Source organism: Oncorhynchus kisutch, linkage group LG15, assembly GCF_002021735.2.
Source record: "Oncorhynchus kisutch isolate 150728-3 linkage group LG15, Okis_V2, whole genome shotgun sequence".
Lineage (NCBI taxonomy): Eukaryota > Metazoa > Chordata > Actinopteri > Salmoniformes > Salmonidae > Oncorhynchus > Oncorhynchus kisutch.
The window spans coordinates 34,927,768-34,951,294 of NC_034188.2; the positions used below are offsets into that span (position 1 = coordinate 34,927,768).

General features: G+C 43.6%; 1 protein-coding gene across 1 annotated transcript in view; it reads right to left on the reverse strand.

Moving 5' to 3' along the window:
• LOC109905240 (protocadherin Fat 4) overlaps positions 1 to 15,167 on the reverse strand; it is a 96,554-nt gene extending 81,387 nt beyond the window's left edge. Inside the window, exon 1 of the mRNA XM_031790203.1 lies at positions 9,575 to 15,167. Within this exon, the coding sequence (XP_031646063.1) occupies positions 9,575 to 14,680 (5,106 nt within the window). The 5' untranslated portion in view covers positions 14,681 to 15,167. The remainder of the gene's footprint in view (positions 1 to 9,574) is intronic.
• Positions 15,168 to 23,527: the final 8,360 nt, after the last annotated feature.

Below are 23,527 nucleotides of genomic sequence, written 5' to 3' on the forward strand. Positions count from 1 at the left end.
GATGAATTAACATTGGTGCTAAGGATTAAAAAGAGCTTCTGATCTTTGCTGCTTGTCCTAATCATACCACCCTCAATGAATCATCCTGGGATAATTTTATTAGAGCTGATTCGGGTAAGAAATTAATTAAAGTGGTACTCGAAATGATGTATGCGGATTGGAAAAACAACATCAACAACAACAACAGAATAATGATCCAAGAGGCTAATTTATGTAATAATGATATGAATGGGATATCCGAAGACTAGCATGCTTAATGAGCAGGAAAAATAAGTATTTTTGAAGATAAGTGGATCTAAAATGAGGTGGAAGGTTGCTACTGTATCCACTGCTTGTTCTTTGCATAATCTTTGCATAATCTTTGCATAATCTTTGCATAATCTTTGCATAATTTATACTTCGCCAAACATTGTAGTAGCCTACATTGCAATAGAGTTTCGTACCGAATGCTTTTGTAGGTCCATGTCACAATTCCTTTTAAAGTCCTATTCAGTTGCGTAAGTGAACGGGGTGAAAACATCACGACAACAGCATAGTCAAAAACACATGTCCAAGATTAGCACTGATAAACATTTCCCGTGTTAGTTTTTGCAAATCTTAGAGGCAGGCACGTTTACAATCCCGACCGTAAGACGCACCACAGTCCCCAATGGCTCTAATGCCAAACAGCACAGTGTCTTTAAAGCTGCTATGAAACCTACTGCAGGGGTCAGACAGGGCATTTGACAGACAGAGGGGGAGAAACACGAGCCTTCTCTGATTGACTCCATATGACCGATAATGCCAAGACATCAAGCTAGGGCAACCACTTGTTGGCCTGCTTACGAGAAACTTGACAGTAGGATGGTATATTAGGTTTTAAAGATAAATCTGAATCTGATGTGCGTTTACTATTGTGGCCAGACCTCATACTCGGAAATAGACAGCCAATGAATATGAATGATATATGGAGTAGCGACCTGGGGATAACTTTGAGATAACTTGCCTTTCACCGAGTGTGCGCTATTTAACCTAGCAGTAACACACATTCCAATGATTAAATCTACAGAACGTACAAACAATTGTAATACTTTAAGTTGTCACACACTCAGAATGCAATGTTGAAAGGTTTGAAGACTTAGAAAGGTGTAAAAACCTGTGATTTTACTCAATCGAAAAGGGAACTTCTGCAAATGCCTCCACAGGCAATCCTAAAGAAAACAAAATAGTTGAAACACATGTCAGGATGACATCATCAATGTATAAGAAGTAGGTCTTTATAAAGTTCATAACGTTTCCGCCCAGCACCTGGGCCTGAGTATGAGCATAATGTGATGTGCGTACGACAAGGTTACTTGCTCCATGGGCAACCAATCAGAGACAAAAGGAGCACACGGAGCTGTTTCATAGGCCGGCCTGCAGCGAGGCGTGATGGGACGTAATACCCACATCATTATTAACAGCGTCTCAGCCTTGTCACACGTCTCAGATGCATAAAGACGCCATGGGGAGGTCAGGGTCTCCAGCACTGTAGGGCAATGTCTCACACACACACACACACACACACACACACACACACACACACACGCACACACGCACACACACGCACACACACACACACACACGCAATGAAATGGATGCACATACACACAGATGCAAGACTGACCACACACACACAGCTGGCGCAGTGGTTCAGCTGCCAAGGGACATTGCTTCCGCTAATTCTGCAAATTCTGCAGGCTCTGCCAAGGGCAAGTCAAGCGTTGCTACGTTCACTGGCAACCTGACCCTTTGCGGTGTGAACGTTCATCACCTTCCCTTAGGGAATTAACTCGTTATCAGACCAAGACTGAGCCAACACATACGTCTCCCTCTCATTTATGCGTGACCAGAATCATGTTAATGAAAAGTTTTACGTAATCCATTTCACGCCAACGCGCGGAATGAAGACTCAACCGCAATGGGAGTATGTGTCTGTTTATACGGTAGAGGAACAAATATGGAAGGAAATCCCATTCTTGGCCTGATCTTGATAAATCACCTGGCTCCAATGGAGAGGCGGATCCATTGCAGAGAAATGACACCAATTCAATGCACCAGGACATGTAGGTTTTTGCTGTGTGTTCTACCACAGAGCAAGTTCAGCACAGACCTGTAGAGTAGATCGAAGTACATACAGTATGGGGTCACTTTTAATGCATGACTACAGTGCACGATGTTCAGGGAAGCTACTCCCATTAAGAGCAAACCTCATGAGGACGTCCCTATCACCAGGGGGGTATCAGAACACTGTGTTTCAGTATGAAGTAGCCAGCATATTTTCCATTTTGCTTGTTGGACATTGTATGCACCTTTGGCCAAAATACAGGGGAATCTTGACTTAACCACACAACTGCACACACGCACACAGCTAAATGGCAAATATGACAACATTCAACGTGAGAGTAAATTACGGCAAAGGAATCAGATACAGCACAGCTGGTCTAATTAGGCCACTCCAGCGATTTGCATAGGAGAAACAGATGAGAGGGGTTGAAAAAAAAGAGTAACATTTGCACAATGTCAACGCGTGTAATCGAAACCAGAGAAAGTGTTTCTGTAGGAGAAACCACACATCGGGACGATGTACGGAGCACAAACAGCTAAACGCTTCCCATTGCTCCTTGAGATATCGTCCGGTTTAATAAAAGCAGAACTTTTGCCTGACAACAAAGCTCAAGAGAGAGCTGCTCAGGTACCCAATCAAAAATGAGAGCTTGAGTCACGTTGGCTGGCCAGAACATCGCTGCCCCAAAAAAATGTACACCCAGATGTTTTCAATTAGGCAGCCCTTACCAGAGGGGGCCGCACTCACCGAAATGGCCAGCTAAAGAGGAGAGCTCTTTTTCTCTCTCAAACTGGAGACTTCAGTTGTTGGAATTGTGTAAACAAAAGTGTTGTTTTATTATTAAAGCAAGTTTTGTTTGTTGCCGTGCAAATGCAATACATTTGCTGAGATTTAGAAAAATGTAGATGAGACTATTTGAATGGAACTCGTGCTGCCATCCTTAAAACGCAAGCAAATCCTTTTCAGTAACTCTTGGACACCACAAACTTGTTTTGGGAGAATAGCTGGTCGGAATTTGAAAATATCTCATGAGCCAAAGTTGCCTGCTCAATTCAGTTCACTTTGAATACTGCATTATGTAAGATATGATATGAAAAGGCCAACATATTTTCAAGAGAAGTTCCTCTTTTTTTCAAGTGCCAAACAAGGCACAACTATTCAGATACACGCTGGTGTGCATGTATAATGAAACCTAATTTAAAAAGTGTTCTCCAGAGTTTAGAGAGATGCTTCGAGGCACTCTAGAGAGACACACACACGCACACTACGCCATACATAATTGAAAATAAACAGGTAAAACATAAATCACGCTTCCCGTCAAAACCGTTTGACCAGCCAGGATACAGGATGCTCTGCACTTTTTCCCCCTCTCTTGATGGAAAACTCATCAAATAAGAGGGAAGACAACAATAACGTGAACTTTCTTCTCTGGTGCCAATCTATCCCTCCTTGTTTCTAGGCCTGACGGTGCTGAAGCTCGCTCTGACCCTCTCCCACAGCTCAAACCTCAACCCCCCCTCCACCTCCTCCTCCTCCTCCTCCCTTCCCTCCTCTCTCTCTCTCTGCTCCTCAATTATCTGCCTGCCTGTGGGAGATAGCCTTCTTGCCTTGGGGTCATCTCTGCTAACCGCAGGCTCAAAGAAAAGAGGAGGGGGTTTAGACTTTGCAGAGAAGGCGCGTAAAAAAAACAGCACATCCCGTTTCCTGCAATTCCTTTAATGGCACTTGGTGCTGATGATACAGGGTGGTGATATAGGGTCTGTCACTTGGTGCTGATGATACAGGGTGGTGATATAGGGTCTGTCACTTGGTGCTGATGATACAGGGTGGTGATATAGGGTCTGTCACTTGGTGCTGATGATACAGGGTGGTGATATAGGGTCTGTCAATCGAAATCCCTGAAAGCGTCTTTCTTTCCAGATGAAATGAAGATGTGCCTAAAGGTACTGCTGCAGTGTACTTTTGTCCAGAGAAAACAATAGAGGCTTCGGGGGAGCTGTATACATTTGGTGTGTGTGTGTGTGTGTGTGTGTGTGTGTGTGTGTGTGTGTGTGTGTGTGTGTGTGTGTGTGTGTGTGTGTGTGTGTGTGTGTGTGTGAGTCACGTGTAGAACAAATCATTCCGTAGCTGGGATCCATTATTACTGCAGTGAAAATGTGCCAAAATCAACTCCCCTCTCGACTTTCCCCTCCTCCCAATCTCTCAAGCACACTCTGGGTCTGACTCCTCTAACTTTTTACTAGCCTAAGTAGTGGAATCTTTTTGCTGGAAACGAATTTGAACCGTTCCTTCATAGACCAGGCAAGTTAGGTGGACTTGAGCAGCACAGCTATTACAATACCTATATTATAGATGACTAGATATTGTAGATCCTAGTACTACACAATACTAACGTGAATGCAACATCAATAAATTAAACAACACCCGAAGACAGCCTATCAGCTTGAACCCGTTTCTATGTCGGCTGGATGCTAACAACCTGTAACACCTACGCCGGAAAGCCAGTCAAGACATTCTACTCAAAGTCACCCAGTAAAACGGAGTTCCTGGACTGCTGGTCAATCAAATCAGTGGAGGCTTCTGGGGGGGGGGAATACTTGATACCATTCCACCTATTCCACTCCAGCCGTTACCAAGAAGCCGTCCTCCCGATATTAAGGTGCCGCCAACCTCCTGTGCACTCGATAGGAGCATTTCTCATCAAGGTTCCGGTCAAGAGAACAAACTCATTAAGCCTCCGGTCCTGTTGTTGTTTGATCAATTGTCCCAGAGTCCAAAGCAGCAGGGCGTCCCCCAGTGGGCCTGATACTAGCTCAGCCTCTGTGTTCAGACCACATATGCGAGGAGTGATGAGGCCTGACAATCAAATCCACAGAACCAGAGAAATGTATCTCTGAAGTTAAAAATAAAAAAGGCCATATGATAGCTCTTTGGAGCTTCCGCCACATTCATTTCTTATTCCAACTGAAAACGTGTGCTCTCTCTCTCTCTCCGGAAGACGACCGAGTCAAACAGCAGAGGTAGGCAGCAGACAGAGAAAGGAGAATGATTATTGAAGACCGTTTTGAAACGTTTGGCCAGTCTGTCGTCTGAGGTTGACTCTTGGTCGACATTAGTTGACCTAATGTGGTGCTCAGAGCGTTCATTACCAATGATATTTCTTTATTGACTATTGAATTTATGTTCAAAAAATATATATGTATATCTATATATATATATATATATATATTTGTTTGATGTGCTGATTTGTTTGCAAATGTTATGCTGTATATACTGTAGAGGAAGAGGGAGAGAGCGAAAGAGAGACGGGAGGGAGAGAGGGAGGAAGAAAGAATAGGAAAAGAGGGGGAATATTGTGGAGGGGAGGGGGGGGTGGGGTGTCATGACGTTAGTTGACACAACTTGCCTACATAGTGACACATGGTCTGGATAACAACCCCACAGCCTTGTTTTTCAACCTGAGCCCTGAGGGTATCATCGTGGCTAAACAGACACTCATTGTGAGCTGATGTGGCCGTTAGCTTTGAAACCGGGCGAGATAGAGAAACAAAAAGTTCAACATTTCAGAAAACAAGTGAGGTCTCTGGACAGAGACAGCCACGGACGTGCCCCATGATGCTATCACTGTATCAGCATTGATATTGTAACAGTTAGAGTCATTCTTCCAGGGGAAGTGCTTTAAAGTGGTAGCATGAAAACTGGAGTGTTCTTGTCCTGGCATGGAAGATACTGTGTGTGAACTTGACCTCGCGCCTTGTAATCCAGCTATTTAATTGTGAACATTAACAACAAAATAATAGGGCAGCTGTTTGTGTGTGTGTGTGTGTGTGTGTGTGTGTGTGTGTGTGTGTGTGTGGGTGTGGGTGTGTGTGTGTGTGTGTGTGTGTGTGTGTGTGTGTGTGTGTGTGTGTGTGTGTGTGTGTGTGTGTGTGTGTGTGTGTGTGTGCTTTTCCCGCTGCATGCATGTGAGGAAGGGTTTATAGGTTGTCTCGTAAAAGACACAGGCACTTAGAGAGAATCCTCTGTTGGCCTGTCTGAACTTTGACCTCAGGCGGGACCACCATGGGAGGACCAACATATGCATCAACTCCATGAAGGCTGTGAGGAATCCTGGTGATGGCCGCTACAAAACACATATCCAGCCAATTTACCCCGTGAATTTACTGTCTCGCTCGCCTCAGAAACCCTTCATCCCCCCCACGCCAACAAGCATATCGTATGGTATCAGGGCAGCGCAGCCCTCACTCTACCTTGTTGACCTGCCTGTAGAGGTTTTGTATTTCATAGTGCTTCTACACTACATCAAGCACTCCACCGGCCACTAATGCCCTACTCACATTTCCTCAGGGTTCAAGGTAGAGGAGTTTATGGGTTCAAATAGCGTTTGTTTTCTTTCAAATACGTTGAGCGTTTGACCAAGCCTGCCGGGAGAGCCAGGTGGACGGGGTTTGTACTTTGTCTATTCCATTGGTTCCATTGTGCCAGGCAGCCTCAAACCGAACACAGCTAAAGTATTCAGAGTATTTGCAGTGACGCCAACCATGGTAAGGCATTTAGGTTGAGTCGCAATCCATTTAACGCCCAATAAGCTTGCTTAAAACAGCAGCATAACATAAATAAACTGTCTTTCCCCAACTGTCTCATCGCTTACAAGAGGGTAGACGGTTTTGCTTTGTTTAATTTTGCTTTGGAGTGGCTAGTTTTCTGGACAAAATGTACCTTGCAGGGGGGGGCAGAAAGTTTGAGGGAGCTAAAGATGGGAGAGAGAGAGAAAAGAAAGAAGTCGGTCAACTCCGCTGTCTAGAGTAAGATAAGCACTAGTAAGAGGCATCTATCTAGCCATCTGTATTCCCCTGTTTCTATGTCCAGTCCAAGAACATCAGGCCAGCGGGCAGAATGCTGATGCTCCCCTCCTCAGTTTGTGAGATGATCCGAAACTTCTCCCAAGCCCCCCCCCCCCCCCCCCCCCCCCCCCCCCCCCCCCCACTCCAACTTCCCTATTCCTCTGTCAGAAAGGAGGGGGTCCCATACACAACCCTAAATCTGTCAGTGAATGATGCTGGCACAGACCATAAGACAACAGAGCCCACTGAACCAATGCCAGAGGGGAGCAACACTATATCTGTGAAGGCAAAACAAAGGAAGGACTGTTGTGAGTCGGCAGTGTTTATTTCCAGAAGGAACAATGCTTTCGAGGGGAAATAAGTGATGTAGCACTTCAGGCTCTCTCCTAAAAGCTCCATTCTTTTTCACCAGGAGCAAAATAAAACAATTGAGCTGGAGCTGGAGAGGGAGTGGTTTTGGGAGTGGAGAGAGAGAGAGAAGGGCAGAGGGTAAGGGAGGGAGAGGAAGAGCCAGAGAATGAAAAGAAACAGAGAGAAAGAAAGAAAGAGAGAGGGGGGGGTTGGCAGACGGAGGAAGATTCAGAGAATGAGTGAAAGACAGAAAGAGAGAGCGGGCCAGACACCCTGAACAATATTGGCTGACAGGTTAAGAGCTAGAGCAGGTTGTTACATCATGTTCTGCTATCAAAGCCAACTCCAAATCCCAAAAGACGGAAACCAATCAACAATCAATGGTATTTATACTAACTTAAATCAGATACCAAGAGGCATTTCCAAAACAAGTCAGCGGCAACTTCTGTTTCAGCGGCAACTTCTGTTTCATAGCAAGCTCAGCGCCATGTCAGGTTGTTTATGATAGCAATCATTGATAAGGCATACTCAACAGAATTCTGTTCCGTTTAAGTATTTCCTAAACATTGTACACAGTGCAAAGCACAAGAAAAGTGATGGTCAACATTTTTTTTACAATCAATACGAAGACCCTCTTGAAAGGGCCCTTAAATATTACGTTTTGATTTGAAATGTGTCAGTCTAAGCCCAAAACCTTAGCCTTTTCCTATGTCACACTGCCGAGCAGTACCGGAGACTGCTTTAAAGTAGGGCAAATGAAAAGGCCATTTCACCCAAAGGAAAGTCCGTTTAAAACCATCAATGTGGCTTTAGCTATTACACTTAGGAATGAACAATAGAGTGTGACAGTCATAGGGTATGTTAAAGTCATCGCTCAGGCGACTGAAAAGGTGAAAAACTTCACTGGACTTTGAGAACAGGATTTGTACAGGGAAAACTTAAGAAATGTGACTTGTATTATTTCCCTCCATTGAAGAGATCCGTATCTGTGGTGCTGCAGGCAAAGTGAGAGAGCATTTCACATCCCCATTTGACCCTACTAACATTAAGTGAAATGACAGTGCAATTCTTTGCAAATAATCTCTGATTTGAATCATATCTGAGTTTGCCTCCAAATCACCTATTATTGGATTGGATTTCAATTTCAGTATTTGTAATGGTTGAAATGGTATCCACAAAAACTGTCAAAAGCAGCAGTGGGCTCCTTTTTGGTTGCACTCAGAAAACTCTGTGTCATCAAGCCTGTAATAACATGAATTCTTGGTTCCAGTTGAAATTTCCCAAAACACATATACAGTCTATAGAATCACATTTGTTTTTCATTTGAGGGGTGGCTTAGCCACCCAAAACTGGGTCTCGGGTTTCAGCGCTCAACTTCAGAGAATTTAACTCCATCCCCAACGGAAAGTTAAAACGAAGCCCAAGAGGTGCAGCATCACATAATGCATACGAAATAGAGAGCTTAGGTTTCAGTCTTCCAGATTTTTCCCCCTTTCTCCTCTTCCCAAAAATCTTTTCACAGTCTTAAGAGGTCACCCAATTTTGATGGTCACTTATTTCCTGCAGAGCCTGGCCCAGTGGTAGCGGAGAGTACAACAGGACCATCCTTAAACCAAAACAGCCACACCAACGTAATACTGACCCTGGTATAGTATAGTCTACATGCACTAGGTCATCCGAATATTTTCATTATGTGTTCTATTACTATCTATAGAAACCAAGAACAATTTATCATGGAAGCCCATCATAAGAAGCAACCCAGCATGATTAACGCCAGCAATGAGCAGCAACAAAAAAAAGTGTTTGATTTGGATTTGTGTCATTCTTATTCACTGATAAGAATATCAAAGTTCATAACAGCACGAGCACAGCAACAACACAGGATACGCAGGCCCTTTCCCAGAAAACACAGACAAAACGCTAGACGGATTGTTATGGCCAGCCCTTTTTTTGGAACTGAAACAATACAATTATCTTGCCAAAAAAACAAGGCCTACTTATGTCCAAGGCAATTTAGATGTAATGTAACACAGAACTTTTAGCAATATAGTTTTTAAAAAAAAGGAATGTAATTAATGTGCGTACGAATGCACTAGGTAGACTAGGTGTGACTTGGACACTTTCTTTTCACTCCCGGGTTTTCCAGTCGAAAACTTGATCTCATTTCATTTAATCCCACTAAACGACTTCAACATCTGTACGGGTTCAATTTATGCTGTCTGGCAGCAATCGACCACAATGCGAAGGAGCCATTGAACTCTATTAAGTGAAGAGAAATAAACAGGCTACTAACCTCAGCTCTCTGTGTCCTGGGCTGACTGGCGTCTGTCTCGATGGCGTACACATCCACCAGGTAGAGGTCAGAGCCCTGTTCCCGGTCCAGCTCGGCTGCGGTCTGGATCACTCCAGTATGACGGCCTATGGTGAACAGGCGTCCCACGGCCTTGCCGCCGCCGCGGACCGACACTATGAAAAACTCCACCTTGGTTGCTGAGCCTCTGGGGCTGGAGGCGTCCAGGGAGATGACGTTGGTACCCGGAGGCTGGCCCTCCTTCAGGATGGTGATGTACTTGGGTTGGGAGAAGACGGGCCCATCGGCGCCCTGGAGGATTATGGTAAGCTCGGTCCTGGAGGTCTTCCTGTCCGAGCCGTGGTCGGTGGCCGACACGGTCAGGCTGTAGATAAGGCAAGACGGCACCAGCTGGGAAGCCAACCGGATATCCCCGCTATAGCGGTCCATGATGAACGTGTCCGAGTCTCCCTTCACCAGCTCATACTCCACCTCGCCATTAGAGCCCTCGTCAGGATCGAACGCCACCACCGTTGTGAGAATGGAGCCGATGACGATGGTGGACTCTGCGACCAGAGCATTCTGGGAAACGAAAGTGGGGACATTGTCGTTCAGATCTGTCACCCATATTGTGACATTCTTCAAGGCAAAGCGCCGGAATTCCACAGGAACTGCCTGGTCGGTGGCTTTAACTGTCAACTCAAAGAGATTTGAGAACTCTCTGTCAATCTCCTTGTTTGTACATATGAGCCCACTGCTGGGGTCAATGCTAAAGTGACCTCCCCTGGGTGTCTGTTGAACTATGGAGTATTCCAGCTGTCCGTTGATGTCTGCATCTGTGTCATGAGCAGTGATTGTCATTACTGATGCAGAGAGGGGCATATTTTCAGGAATGGATTTAAAAATGTCACCGGGGGTAAATATAGGAGGATTGTCATTGAAATCTCTGACATGGATGACCACAGGAATTGTTGAGGACCTTGGTGGTCTCCCATTGTCTCTTGCAGTGATATTCAGTTTGTAAAAAGACTGAGTTTCAAAATCCAGCTTTTTCACAAGGAAGATGCTCCCTGTGTTGGGGCTAATGCTAAATGTCCCGTGGTTGTTTGTGGCTGTGATGCTGTATGTTATGTCAGCGTTATGACCCGAGTCAGAGTCTGTGGCTGTCACAGAGGCCACCAGCTCTCCAATCCTCATATTCTCCAGAACATCCACAGCTATGGCAGATTTGGGGAAAGAGGGAAAGTTATCATTCTCATCCTGTATGCTAATGCTGAGCATACAGGAGGAGGAGAGGGGCACGGTTCCAGAGTCCACAGCAATCATTTTTAACGAGTAGGAGGACGTCGCCTCATAGTCCAGCTTTCCCACTAGCGTGACCTGTCCAGAGCTGCGGTCGATGGTGAACTGGCTCTCCTCGTTGCCCTCCTTTATGTGGTAGAGGACCAGTCCGTTGTTGCTCTCATCCACATCGACGGCAGACACCCTCAGTAGCTGCGTCAGGTTCTGGGCCGACTCGGAGATGGAGGCCTGGTAAATGTCTTTGGTAAACTTGGGCGGGTTGTCATTGATGTCTTGGATGTAAACCTGCACTTTGGCCTGGTCTCTCAGGGGCTTGGGGAGCCCCTGGTCTGAGGAGATGACCGTAAAGCTGAACACTGTGGCGCCTCTCTGTCTCATGAGAGACTCGCGGTCCAACTGCAGAGTACTGGTCAACTCCCCTGTGATGGCGTTCAGCTCAAAGTTGGGCTGTGGAGTCTCAAATGTGTACCTGACCTCACTATTGGGGCCAAAGTCCTTATCCACTGCAAACACTCGCCCTACCAGTGACCCTCTATTCTGCTCTTCCTCAAAGTGGAACAGATAATTAGTGCTGTTAAAGAGGGGACGATTGTCATTCACATCGTCTAGAATTACACTGACATTGACACTGGCACTTAGTGGCTCTACTGCCCTGTCTGTGGCCACAAGCACTAAGTCATATCTGTCCTGGACCTCTCTGTCTAGCTCAGCTTTAATATACAACTGCCCATCCGGAAAGATCCCAAATACATCGCCTGTGTTCCCGCCAACTATGTCATACATCACTTCCCCATTCAGGCCGGAGTCTTTGTCAGTGGCCTCCACCTTGAAAAAGCGACTGTTGACAGGTTCAGACTCTAAAATAATGACCTCGTACGAGAGCTGATCGAACACGGGAGCGTTGTCGTTGACGTCGTACACGCTGACTGTTAGCAGTAGACGGGATGTGAGCAGGGGGACCCCCAGATCAGAGGCCAGGACCTCCACCTGGTAGGAGCTGGTGGTGAGCTCCAGTGGCCCGGTCAGTGTGATAAGCCCATGTTTCTCATGGATGTGGAAGAGGCCTTTGGGGTTCTGCGTGAGGCTATAGACCACCATGCCATTGGTACCCTCGTCAGGGTCTGAGGCTTTGGCCTGGAATATCAGGTGCCCTGTGCTCCAGTTCTCCACTGCACTGACATGCTCGGCGGCGTGGATAAAATGGGGGGCGTTATCGTTTAAATCCTTCACTGTGACATTGACGAGGGCCTCGCCTGTTACCTCCCCACCTCTGGCAATGACTTTGAGTTGATAAAAAGACTGCTCCTCTCGGTCTATCGGACTGGATGCTTTGATTTGACCTGTTGCACTACTGACAGTAAATAGCCCCCTCTGGTCCCCTGAGGTGATTAAATATGTGATGTTTGAATTCAGATCGACAGTGGTGGCAGCTACAGTGCCAATAACTGTGCCAATGCCTACATTTTCAAACATGACAAAACTGTAGGCGTTCTGACTAAAGGTAGGGGGGTTGTCCTGTGTGTCTATGACATTAATGGTGACGATGGCCTGGGTGTGTGAACGGAGTCCACCGCCATCTGCTGCTGTCACCTGCAGCTGGTAGGCGGTCTTCTCCTCTCTATCCAGCGGCACCTGGGTGGTGATTTGACCTGAGTTGCTATTAATGTGGAATTTAGATGTGTCTCCAGCAGTTATGATATACTTTACAGTGCCATTTCTCCCCAGGTCAGGGTCTGTGGCTAATACAGTGGTTACGAATGAGCCAGAAGGCTCGTTCTCTTTCACATTGGCAAAGTACTGGACTGGGTAGAAAACTGGCCTATTGTCATTGATATCGCTCAGGGAGACGTTTACTTTACCAATGGAGTGGAGAGGGGGACAACCGGAGTCTGTAGCCTGGATGTAAAGTAAATAACTCCCCTGGTCCTCCCTGTCCAGTTCTGTGGCTGTGCTTAACCTGCCTGATACAACATCCAGGCGGAACAACTCTTGTACATTAGATGGGGTCTCCGGGTCAAAAGAGAACCTGATAGTTCCATTGGCTCCAAGGTCATCATCTGATGCTGACAACAATAGGAGCTCAGCACCGGCTGGAGAGTGCTCCACCAGGGACACATGATATGTGCTCTGTGTAAATGTGGGCACTTGGTCATTCACATCAGTTATGTTGACTATCAATTTAGTGTAGGACATTTTGGGTTGCAGCCCCTGGTCTTTTGCACTGATGTTGAGCACTATTTCAGATGCTACTTCCCGATCCAACAAAGCGGCGCTGGTAACCAGACCACTGTTTTCACTGATGGCAAACCAGCCCAAACCGTTTCCAGACACCAGGGAGTAGCGAAGGTTGGCATTCTGCCCGGAGTCGCCATCTGTTGCAGAGACCCCTTTAATATAGCTGCCTTTTGGAATGTCTTCACTGATATCTACTCTGTACAGGGCTTCCTGGAATATGGGCGGGTGGTCATTGATATCATTCACAAAAATAACCAGGCTGGCAAAAGAGGACCTGGCCATGGGTTTGCCATTGTCTGATACCGACACAGTCAGGTTGTAGGAGGAAATGCGCTCCCTGTCTAGAACACTAGCCACTTTGATTAAGCTTAGGTTGGGAACTGGGGAAGTGTGCACTTCAAAGTGTCTCTGCTCATTACCCCCCAATATTGAGACAGATATATTACCATTAGCTGTGGGCGAGTCGGAATCTGAGACTGTCAATAAGGCTACTACTGTACCAATCTGAGCATTTTCATCAACAGAGGCAAACTTAGATGTGGTGGGGAAATATCTAAACTTCACAACTGGGTCATTATCATTGACATCCAGTAGTTTGATAGTGGCCTCTGACCTACCTGACAGAGAAGGTACCCCGTTGTCCATAGCATGAATAGTCAAAGAGTATTCTTTCTTACGCTCATAATCCAAACTTTCTTTTATAATGACGGTCCCTGCTTTGGGGTCAATTTGAAAAGGTGTTCCCTCGTCTAAAAAGTACCTGATGTCTGCATTTGCGCCCTCATCTCGGTCTGATGCTGTTATTTGCAGAACACTAGAACCAACTGCTGTGTCTTCAAAAACACTTGTTTGATATTGATCATGATCAAACATAGGGGGGTTGTCATTGATATCTTGGATAGTTACATTTACTTGCATGTACCCAAACTTCTTAGGGTCTCCTTTGTCCTCTACTTCAATCAAGAGTTGGAAGAAGGGAGTTATTTCCCTGTCCAAGCCTCCAGTTGAAACGAGGTGACAGAATGCCCCCTCTCCACTAGGATTCACTGTGATATCCAAACGGAATTTCCTTTGCTCGTTGCCATTCACTATTCTGTAGGTGGTGTGATCCACTCCATTACTCCCAATGTCTGAATCTGTGGCGGTGTCCAGAATCACTTGTCTGCCACTGCTGGCGTCCTCTTTGAACGAAACTACAATTGATGAGTCGGGAAACACTGGCGAATTATCATTTATATCCAGTACAACAATCCTAACTTCGGTAGGATAAGTAGGTTGGCTGGAGAGGACCACCACATTGATGACATTACTTTGCAAAATTTCCCTGTCAATCACAGAGGAGGTGTAAATGACTCCAGTGGTGCCATTAATTGCAAAAAGTTTGTGGTTTTCACTGAAGCGATAGGCGAAGCTGGGCTTCGTCTCTATCGTCCCCACGTAGGTACCAATCGGTTGCTCCTCCAATACCCGAAACTCTTGACGGATTTGACTGGATGAAGAATATTGCGACAAAGTCCATAGCATTAATAAAATCAAATGGAACCGGCCTAAGCCCCTACCTGTAAACGCCATGGTCAAAATCCCAGTCCACCTTTATTAGAAAAAGTCCATGACGAAGATGCATCAACTTTATTCGAGTTTGGCCAACACTAAAGCATTGTATTCCAAAAATGCACTAATTATTCATAATTCCAGCGATGATTAAGGATATTTCCACAGTTTGAGTACCCTGAAGTAGGACTCTTATTTTGTCCCGTGTTAGAATATCTTGATGTAGTAATTGAATCTGCAGTGCTCTGTCCCCTTGCTTGTCAATGAAGTTTCACCACTGCGCTCCCCTGTAGCAAAACGCATCTGTGAGCGGCAATTCGTGATGGTTAATTTGCGCAATAAAGTTCCCGAATCATAGGAAATAGAAAAGTGAAACATACATGTGAATATCTCCTCTCAGTTGTCAAAAGTGTATCCAAAAGTTAAAAGTAATTCAATAATTGTATTGATAGAATACGGAAAGCCAGGCACAAATATCTCAGCTGTAGGCTACCAATGCAATGTCCCATGGAATAACGGTGCAGGAGCTTCCAGCCATACGCTTAGGTCCCTAGTAATTTAGAACAAAACTAGAGTTAGGCAAACTCCCTCCCACCTGTAATCCCATTGGATAACAGTGCTTCTGCTCGCCCTACTTGCCATTCCTTTCTATTGTAAACCGGAGCCCTTGTCGTGGCTTGTGGAGGAGAACGTCAATCAAAGCAAATATCAGTCATTATGGCATGTGAGACAGGTGACAGGTTTAGGATAACTGCAACACAGGTCTACTTCAAATGTGTTGTAGAAGTATTGTCATTAAAAAAAAAGTTTAGTTACTTCAAAATGTGTTCATTCATCAAAGTAGCCTAAATGTAGGCCTACATTTTCTTACATTGTTCTGACTTTATCACGTTCCGGTAACTTGATAACAAATCCAGCCTATAAAGTTTCAATCTGGAATGTATTTACCCACCTAAATCCCATAGGCCAGGTTCATTAGAAAGGTATCTAGTTTAAAACTCTGAATAGAAAGATTACCAATAGCCTTTCTCATTGTCACACGTTTTAAACAGAGATGTTCGTAATGCATCGCAAACGGTTTTATGTTTGTTGTTACTCCTAACGATGAAAATGCGAAACAGGATTGCAATTTGGAAATGTATCAGTGTCATGTGTCTTCTTATGAGGTGTATTTTACATATGGGTACGTTGCGCCCTCTAGTGTCTTAATTTAATCATCAAGCAGCCTTAATGTTTTGGACAATGATACTCCACCTATGGGTGATGATACAAGGCAAAATGCAGATAAAATATCGCATATACTGCAGGTTAATAACGTTCAAATTGTATTCTTAAGTGACAGAATAGATGTCTCCAATAGATTAATGACTGCAATGACTCCAACACGTAAATGGTGTGTAACCGATTTTTAAATTCATTTAAAAAATGAGCTTGTCAGTGACTAAATATATCTTCAAAGTGTCTGAATGACATCTAAAACATTTAATTTTGAACCATAACTGTCTGCTCAATCGTGGCAGTCGTATGTGACCAATGACCATTTGCACAATGAGGTCGTGATCAGGACATCGCTGTGCAGCAGAATCAGAGAGGACATGACTCAACCATCTTAATTGAATTACAGACAGGGGAAGGTTGGCACAGACAGCATGGACTGACAGCCAATGCACGCACCCATTCAGTGTTCCAGTAGCCTAACAGACAGAGACTAACAGTATCAAGGCAGATTAGCTTCCCACGCTGTCTTTCCTGCCTGCCAGCCAGCCAGTTAACATGATTATGCTAAGCCTGAAGCTTGCAGGATGCTTTTTATATTTTTAAAAAATCATCTTGTTATTGTGTTTATGCAAAACATTTTTAGCTCGGATTGATGTGTTCATCTTTTACTTCAGAGTTGCCGGTTTTCAATCCATATGGGTCTTCAAAACCAGATGACCAATTGACCCAAGTCTTACCTCTTGTAACAATCAGATTGGATCTCAAACTGAGTTACAAGTTTAAAGTTCAAGGAAATACTGTGTCAATATTAGAGCAACAAAAACAAAACAAACAAAGTGTTATGAAGAGCAAAAGAAGCATATTGTCACCAATCAGAGTTTCAGACAAGTAAAACCAATTAAAAATTAGAGTCCAAAATAAAGTTCATAAAGTTCAAATCTAAAATAAATAAGTTAGTCTAAAATCCAATCAGAGTCTAGTCCACGATCAAAAAAACAACTCCAAACGCAAAAATGTGCGATCCCCCTTCTTAATATAAAATACATCTCAATCCAAAATGGTTGAGACCTCAATGGAACATAGTAGAATTGGAAATTCGGCCTAGCAGAAATGCTTCAGATGGCTCAGTGTTCAAAGACCCAAACAAACCAACAAAAATGTACTCCTTCGACAATATATATTACTATTTGGCTACATTTCTTGGCAGCTAAATGCTTTTAAACACCTCAGCAACATGCAGATTCTGTTATTTGAGCGTTGACTTTGGCTTCTGTGACTTTTCAATCCAAATGTGCACAATTTATTGTGTACTTTTTTGGAAAAGCACAGGCGATATCATCTTATCACAGTGATAATTTGTTTGATCGTCATGGCTATTGAATCTAAACACATTACCACCATATTTGTAGACATCTTAAAACAGATGTTTCTCCAGCTATCGTCTCAGAATCAAAAGTAAAATCCCTTAATCTGATTACATTGGACCCCCTCAAGGACTGGAATACTGTAGCCTGTTTCCTTTAAAAAAAAGGTGCATGAGCACAACCCTGCAGTACATGTAATCGTAAAATCTGTCAACATACTGTAAAGCCAAGGCCCAGTAATAAAGATCAAATGCAGCAGTCAATGAGAGGATGAAAGAGTGCCGTAATCCAAAACAGACATGTGCCTCATTGAAAACTGCAGACAGAACGGGAATGAAAGCGAGGAGTTAACTCAATGGGAGAACGACAGATACAAGTGCAAATGTATTGTTCATAAGATTCTATTCACAGTATTTCCATTCAAATGAATGGAACATAGTTTCAAGGCTTTCTTTCAACTCAGTCTTTAAGTAGACACAGTCGTTGCACAGTAGAATAATCCATTTATTATTCAGGCAACGGCCGAATAAATTCAAGTGAAAGTCCTTTGAATTGACTTTTTGAAGCACTGTATGACAAAAAAATGACAAAAAAAAATGGCACTGTATGACAAAAAAAAAGATTGTTGTACAACCAGGAAGTGCGAGCCAGTGAAACAGCAGTCCCTCTTTTCAAATCCGTTTGTGAATGGCAAGGATCTAACGCTGACAGTGGATCTATTGCGTGTCTCTATTTGTTTACCATGCCTCCAGGTTTTAATTTGTCATCTTCTGTTACCCAACAAGCTCTGTTTCTCCCGTTGCGTATGCACAACCATTCATTTCCATCTCCCTGGCCGGTTGTGCTTAGTGGGTCTCAGCACCGGGATATACTGTACGTGTGAATGTCAATCAGCCAACTCGGTGGAATACATGTGCGTTGCAGGTATAAGAGATCCTCAGCCACAATATCGTGGTCATATTTTGGAGAGATATCCCACTTGTGTTGTCTAACATTGCACAGACATTTGTTCTGTGGACTGGAGGAGATATGGAAATGTGTAGATTTGTTTTGGTTTGTTGCAAGAGCCTTAGTGTCCATTCATATATAAATATTATTCATTAGTAGATCTTCCTTGATGTAGGCCTTGATGTAGGCCTACATATCTTAAAGAAAATCCATATCGTACCAAAATCGGCAGGTAGCCTAGTGGTTAGAGCCTTGGGCCAGTAACTGAAAGGATGCTTGATTGAATCCCAGAGCTGACAATTTAATAATATGTTGTTCTGCCCCTAACCCACTGTTCATAGGCCGTCATTGTAAATACGAATTTGTTCCTACCTGACTTGCCTAGGTCAATGTATGTCTTTTTTAAATCACTATGTCTGCATTTACCCACCAGATGTCACCATTGTATCACCATGCAAAACAACTTCATGCTTCCATAAACAATAACGGAGAGGGTGGTGTGCTTGGAATGTTTTTGTCATCTTTATCAGGCCTCCATCCATGCACAGAAATGTAATTTTAATTGCTCCGTTCACAAGAATGATCACATTTCAAGATAAGATAATGACAACGATTATACAGATCACAGTATGTCATCCCTTTGAATTATAATCTGAAACTTTAAAGCCAGCCTCAAAGGATTTAGGAGGACAGTGACAAATTGCTTCAGTTGGAGTGGGGTTCTCTTCTTTTAGTACGTATCCATTTCACACTCATGTTGGGGGTGGATAATATGGACTCCTTGGATGTCCTTTCAAACTTCAAACCCTTGAGTAGAACTTCAGTTTTTTTTTTTTAACCTGAGGTGCAGCGTAAGGATTAGATTTACCGACTGTTATGTTCAAGTTCTAATGTATGCAGCTCCAGTGACCAAGTACACGTTCTAACCTGTCCTTTGTCCTGATCCTGTCCACATTTTGATCCTGTCCACATTTTTAGACAGGTGTAGACACTTGAGAGACACACTGTGAACTGATTCTGATGTAAAAAAACGGGCATGATCAGGACAAAATCGGGGGACAAGATCAGAATGAAGGACGCACGTTAGCGGGCAGGTATGAACGGGGCTAGTGGCTTGATAATGAGACGAATGTGAATTGTATTACAAAGTCAATGGGACAGAAAAGAAGGAGAAGGTAACATTTTCAAAGGCACCTCACAGTAGGAGCTACAGACGAGAAACTGTACACGGAGAGCTGGTACATGGAGAGACATTGTCTTCCCAGTATTCTCAATCCAGTTGAGAGCGTGATAATGCTTCCTTTTATATGTATTCATTTTGTTTGAGGATAGTATCTGCAAATTGAATCAGTTGTTGGAGATGTTGAGTGATCGCAGGAGACATGCAAATCGATTTTTAAGGGTCTTTTTTCCCCCCCCATCTGTAAGTAGGTTTCAGGCTTCGTCGCAGCTCGTAAATGCTTTACTTTGCAGGAATACAAATTAGTTCTTGGTGTCATAAACCACCACCCCACCACTACCACATATATTTGATATGAAGAAAACTGCAGTGGACCTGTAGTATGCCAAGTCGAGGGCATCATTTTGCAAGCCATAAAGATATTGCATTAAGGGGTTTTCTTTTAGGGCTGTTTAATGACACATACAAATCTTTGATTGTAATCTTAACGCTGCGTTTAGGTTCTGATTGAAATGTGGCAGGGGACCAGGTTATGATTAAGGCTGCTATAGTTATAGTGTAGAAGTCTGAGCAATTATGTCTACAATTCAACTGTTGATGATAGAAGTACAGCACCTTTGGTGTTTACAGCACTTTTTATTCATCAACGGCCGTGAGCTTGAAATATTTCATTCTCACCCAGATGGAAGCGCTGTGTTGTTTGTGTCCATATTTCTACCTTTTCAGTATTCAAATGTGCAATTCGTATTTTTCTATGTGTGTGTTATGATGGTTAAAAGCCTTCACGTAATTCAAATATTGCCTCATGTTATTTTCTGCTTCATTTTATTCAATTTTTCCTTTTCATAATGTCCCACAGTTCTACAATCACCCAACAAATGTATTACATATTTCTCGAGGAGGAATGTAATATCTTTGATAATATTACACCCATGGAAAAGCTGTGCCCAAGAGCCTTATTTTAATGTGCTGACTGTGGGGGCAAGCACACAAGTCTCATAGGAAAGAAAGGATCCTTTGATCTGTCTCCCCTGATTCAGTGATCACATATCCTCACTGGTGGCAGAGTGAAAAAGCGCTGGGCTAAGAACTGATCCCTGAGGCACTCCACTGAGCCATGTTCAACCATGTAAGCATTTTTGGAGTTTCACCGGTGTCAAATGTACTGCAACCCAACACATTTTTTAAAAGATAGAATGAACGGGACATTCTGCCAACATTCCATGAACTTTAAAAGTGCCATTAGGATAGAAATCAATTAATAAGATCAAATTTGGCATGCTACTGTACGAAGCAAAATAAATATCACATTTCTGGTCAATAAGCCAATAATAATGTCTGGACAAAGCCCTCTATTTACCCAAATGTGAAGGAAACAGGAGTTTCAGTGAGTCCAGGAAGTGGGTCCAGGAGTTTGGCAAGCGCATGCAGAGTTCCATTGAGGTTGGGAGATGTTCTGTAATTTCCGACCCCCGGCTAATGTGTTCAGCCTGCCCTGTGGTGAGGGTGTGATTTCCACATCAGATGACAAACTTGTGCATTTGAACTCCCTCATGTCCTCCTTGTCATGTCTCTAATTAAATACATGCTCCACAGAAGTCACTGGGTAAGGTGCAATAATGGCCTCTGTGAGGGCTTCCTCCTCTTTAGCTTCACTTTATGTTTGTCGACATAGTGACAAACCCCTGGACATAGAGAACTTATGTGCACAAAATCTGTCTCCACGACTGCCAAAAGCTATATACTGTAGAGTGCGGCTATAAGGCTGAATGCTTAGTTGAACAACCTCATGTCTATTCTGAACTAAATGACGTTGACAGACTGACTTCACTAGCTAATGGAGAACACTGTGACTCGGAACAGGTTCAGAAGGTGAATTTGGGTGAATATAATTCAATGCTAATGACAGCCTGTTTTGTTTCGTTTGGAAAACAGATAAGAATTTGAAGAGACATTTCCACCCCTGTCTCTGAAAGAAATTCATTTGGTTTGGGGGCAATAATATGCAATACTCCCACCATAACGCAGATGGGTATCATGTAACAAATCTCATTTTATCTCTCTCACATTCCTTGGAAAAATCCCTAAACTGCGATTCAATGTCACTGTACAAACACAAAACCCTCTAATCACTTGAATGCATTGCTTGTACAGAATCTCTTTGATCAAAGGTGTAGACCCTCTTGCCTTTGAGTGTATCTTCAGTCCCATTCTTCATGTCCAACAATGTGAAAACAGCTGTGCTCTATCAGATGCTTCTTCACGCCTCAGTGAGATGCAGCAAGATATCTTACCTCGCTGCACTATTTTCATAGTTAATTTCATACAGCTGTAATCTGTAATAATAAAGCTGTTGAAGAAAAGCGCTTTCCATAGTAATTCAGCTTTCATGTCCCCGCTTCAATAGTACTAAGTATCGGATGTAAGTTCTTGTTGTGCCTCTTTGAGAAACATCTGCATAGTGATATGTAGCTACATTAGTGTGTGCATTATGAACTGTTGGGAAATATGAATGCCATCTATGAACATTTGAACATCTTGGCCATGTTCTGTTATAATCTCCACCCGGCACAGCCAGAAGAGGACTGGCCACCCCTCATAGCCTGGTTCCTCTCTAGGTTTCTTCCTAGGTTCTGTCCTTTCTAGGGAGTTTTTCCTAGCCACCGTGCTTCTACACCTGCATTGCTTGCTGTTTGGGGTTTTATGCTGGGTTTCTGTACAGCACTTTGAGACATCAGCTGATGTAAGAAGGGCTTTATAAATACATTTGATTTTCAGCTATTGTTCTTGAAACAAGGACGTTTATCATATTTTCTCCGATGGAGTCTCAGTAAATGATCCCTTGTCTATTAAACTTCTTTTGAGGGACTAGGGTTTGTGTAGCATTATATGTCAGCGTAGGTTAATGCCAATATTGTACAGTATGTGTAGTATGTAATTACTGGTGAAATGTAATCCTAGTATTATGTTTATTAGGTTGTTACCTGTTTATTAGGTTGTTGCCGTGACATTTATACCTTGACACGCCCCTCACTATTGTGGTTCAAGCATTCATGACATAACCCTGAAGAAGGCACAGTGATGCCAAAACGTTGATGTTTTACTCAATAAATTACTAGGAGTTTCTATGTATATATCAGTGCCTTGCGAAAGTATTCGGCCCCCTTGAACTTTGCGACCTTTTGCCACATCTCAGGCTTCAAACATAAAGATATAAAACTGTATTTTTTTGTGAAGAATCAACAACAAGTGGGACACAATCATGAAGTGGAACGACATTTATTGGATATTTCAAACTTTTTTAACAATTCAAAAACTGAAAAATTGGGCGTGCAAAATTATTCAGCCCCCTTAAGTTAATACTTTGTAGCGCCACTTTTTTCTGCGATTACAGCTGTAAGTCGCTTGGGGTATGTCTCTATCAGTTTTGCACATCGAGAGACTGACATTTTTTCCCATTCCTCCTTGCAAAACAGCTCGAGCTCAGTGAGGTTGGATGGAGAGCATTTGTGAACAGCAGTTTTCAGTTCTTTCCACAGATTCTCGATTGGATTCAGGTCTGGACTTTGACTTGGCCATTCTAACACCTGGATATGTTTATTTTTGAACCATTCCATTGTAGATTTTGCTTTATGTTTTGGATCATTGTCTTGTTGGAAGACAAATCTCCATCCCAGTCTCAGGTCTTTTGCAGACTCCATCAGGTTTTCTTCCAGAATGGTCCTGTATTTGGCTCCATCCATCTTCCCATCAATTTTAACCATCTTCCCTGTCCCTGCTGAAGAAAAGCAGGCCCAAACCATGATGCTGCCACCACCATGTTTGACAGTGGGGATGGTATGGTCAGGGTGATGAGCTGTGTTGCTTTTACGCCAAACATAACGTTTTGCATTGTTGCCAAAAAGTTCAATTTTGGTTTCATCTGACCAGAGCACCTTCTTCCACATGTTTGGTGTGTCTCCCAGGTGGCTTGTGGCAAACTTTAAACAACACTTTTTATGGATATCTTTAAGAAATGGCTTTCTTCTTGCCACTCTTCCATAAAGGCCAGATTTGTGCAATATACGACTGATTGTTGTCCTATGGACAGAGTCTCCCACCTCAGCTGTAGATCTCTGCAGTTCATCCAGAGTGATCATGGGCCTCTTGGCTGCATCT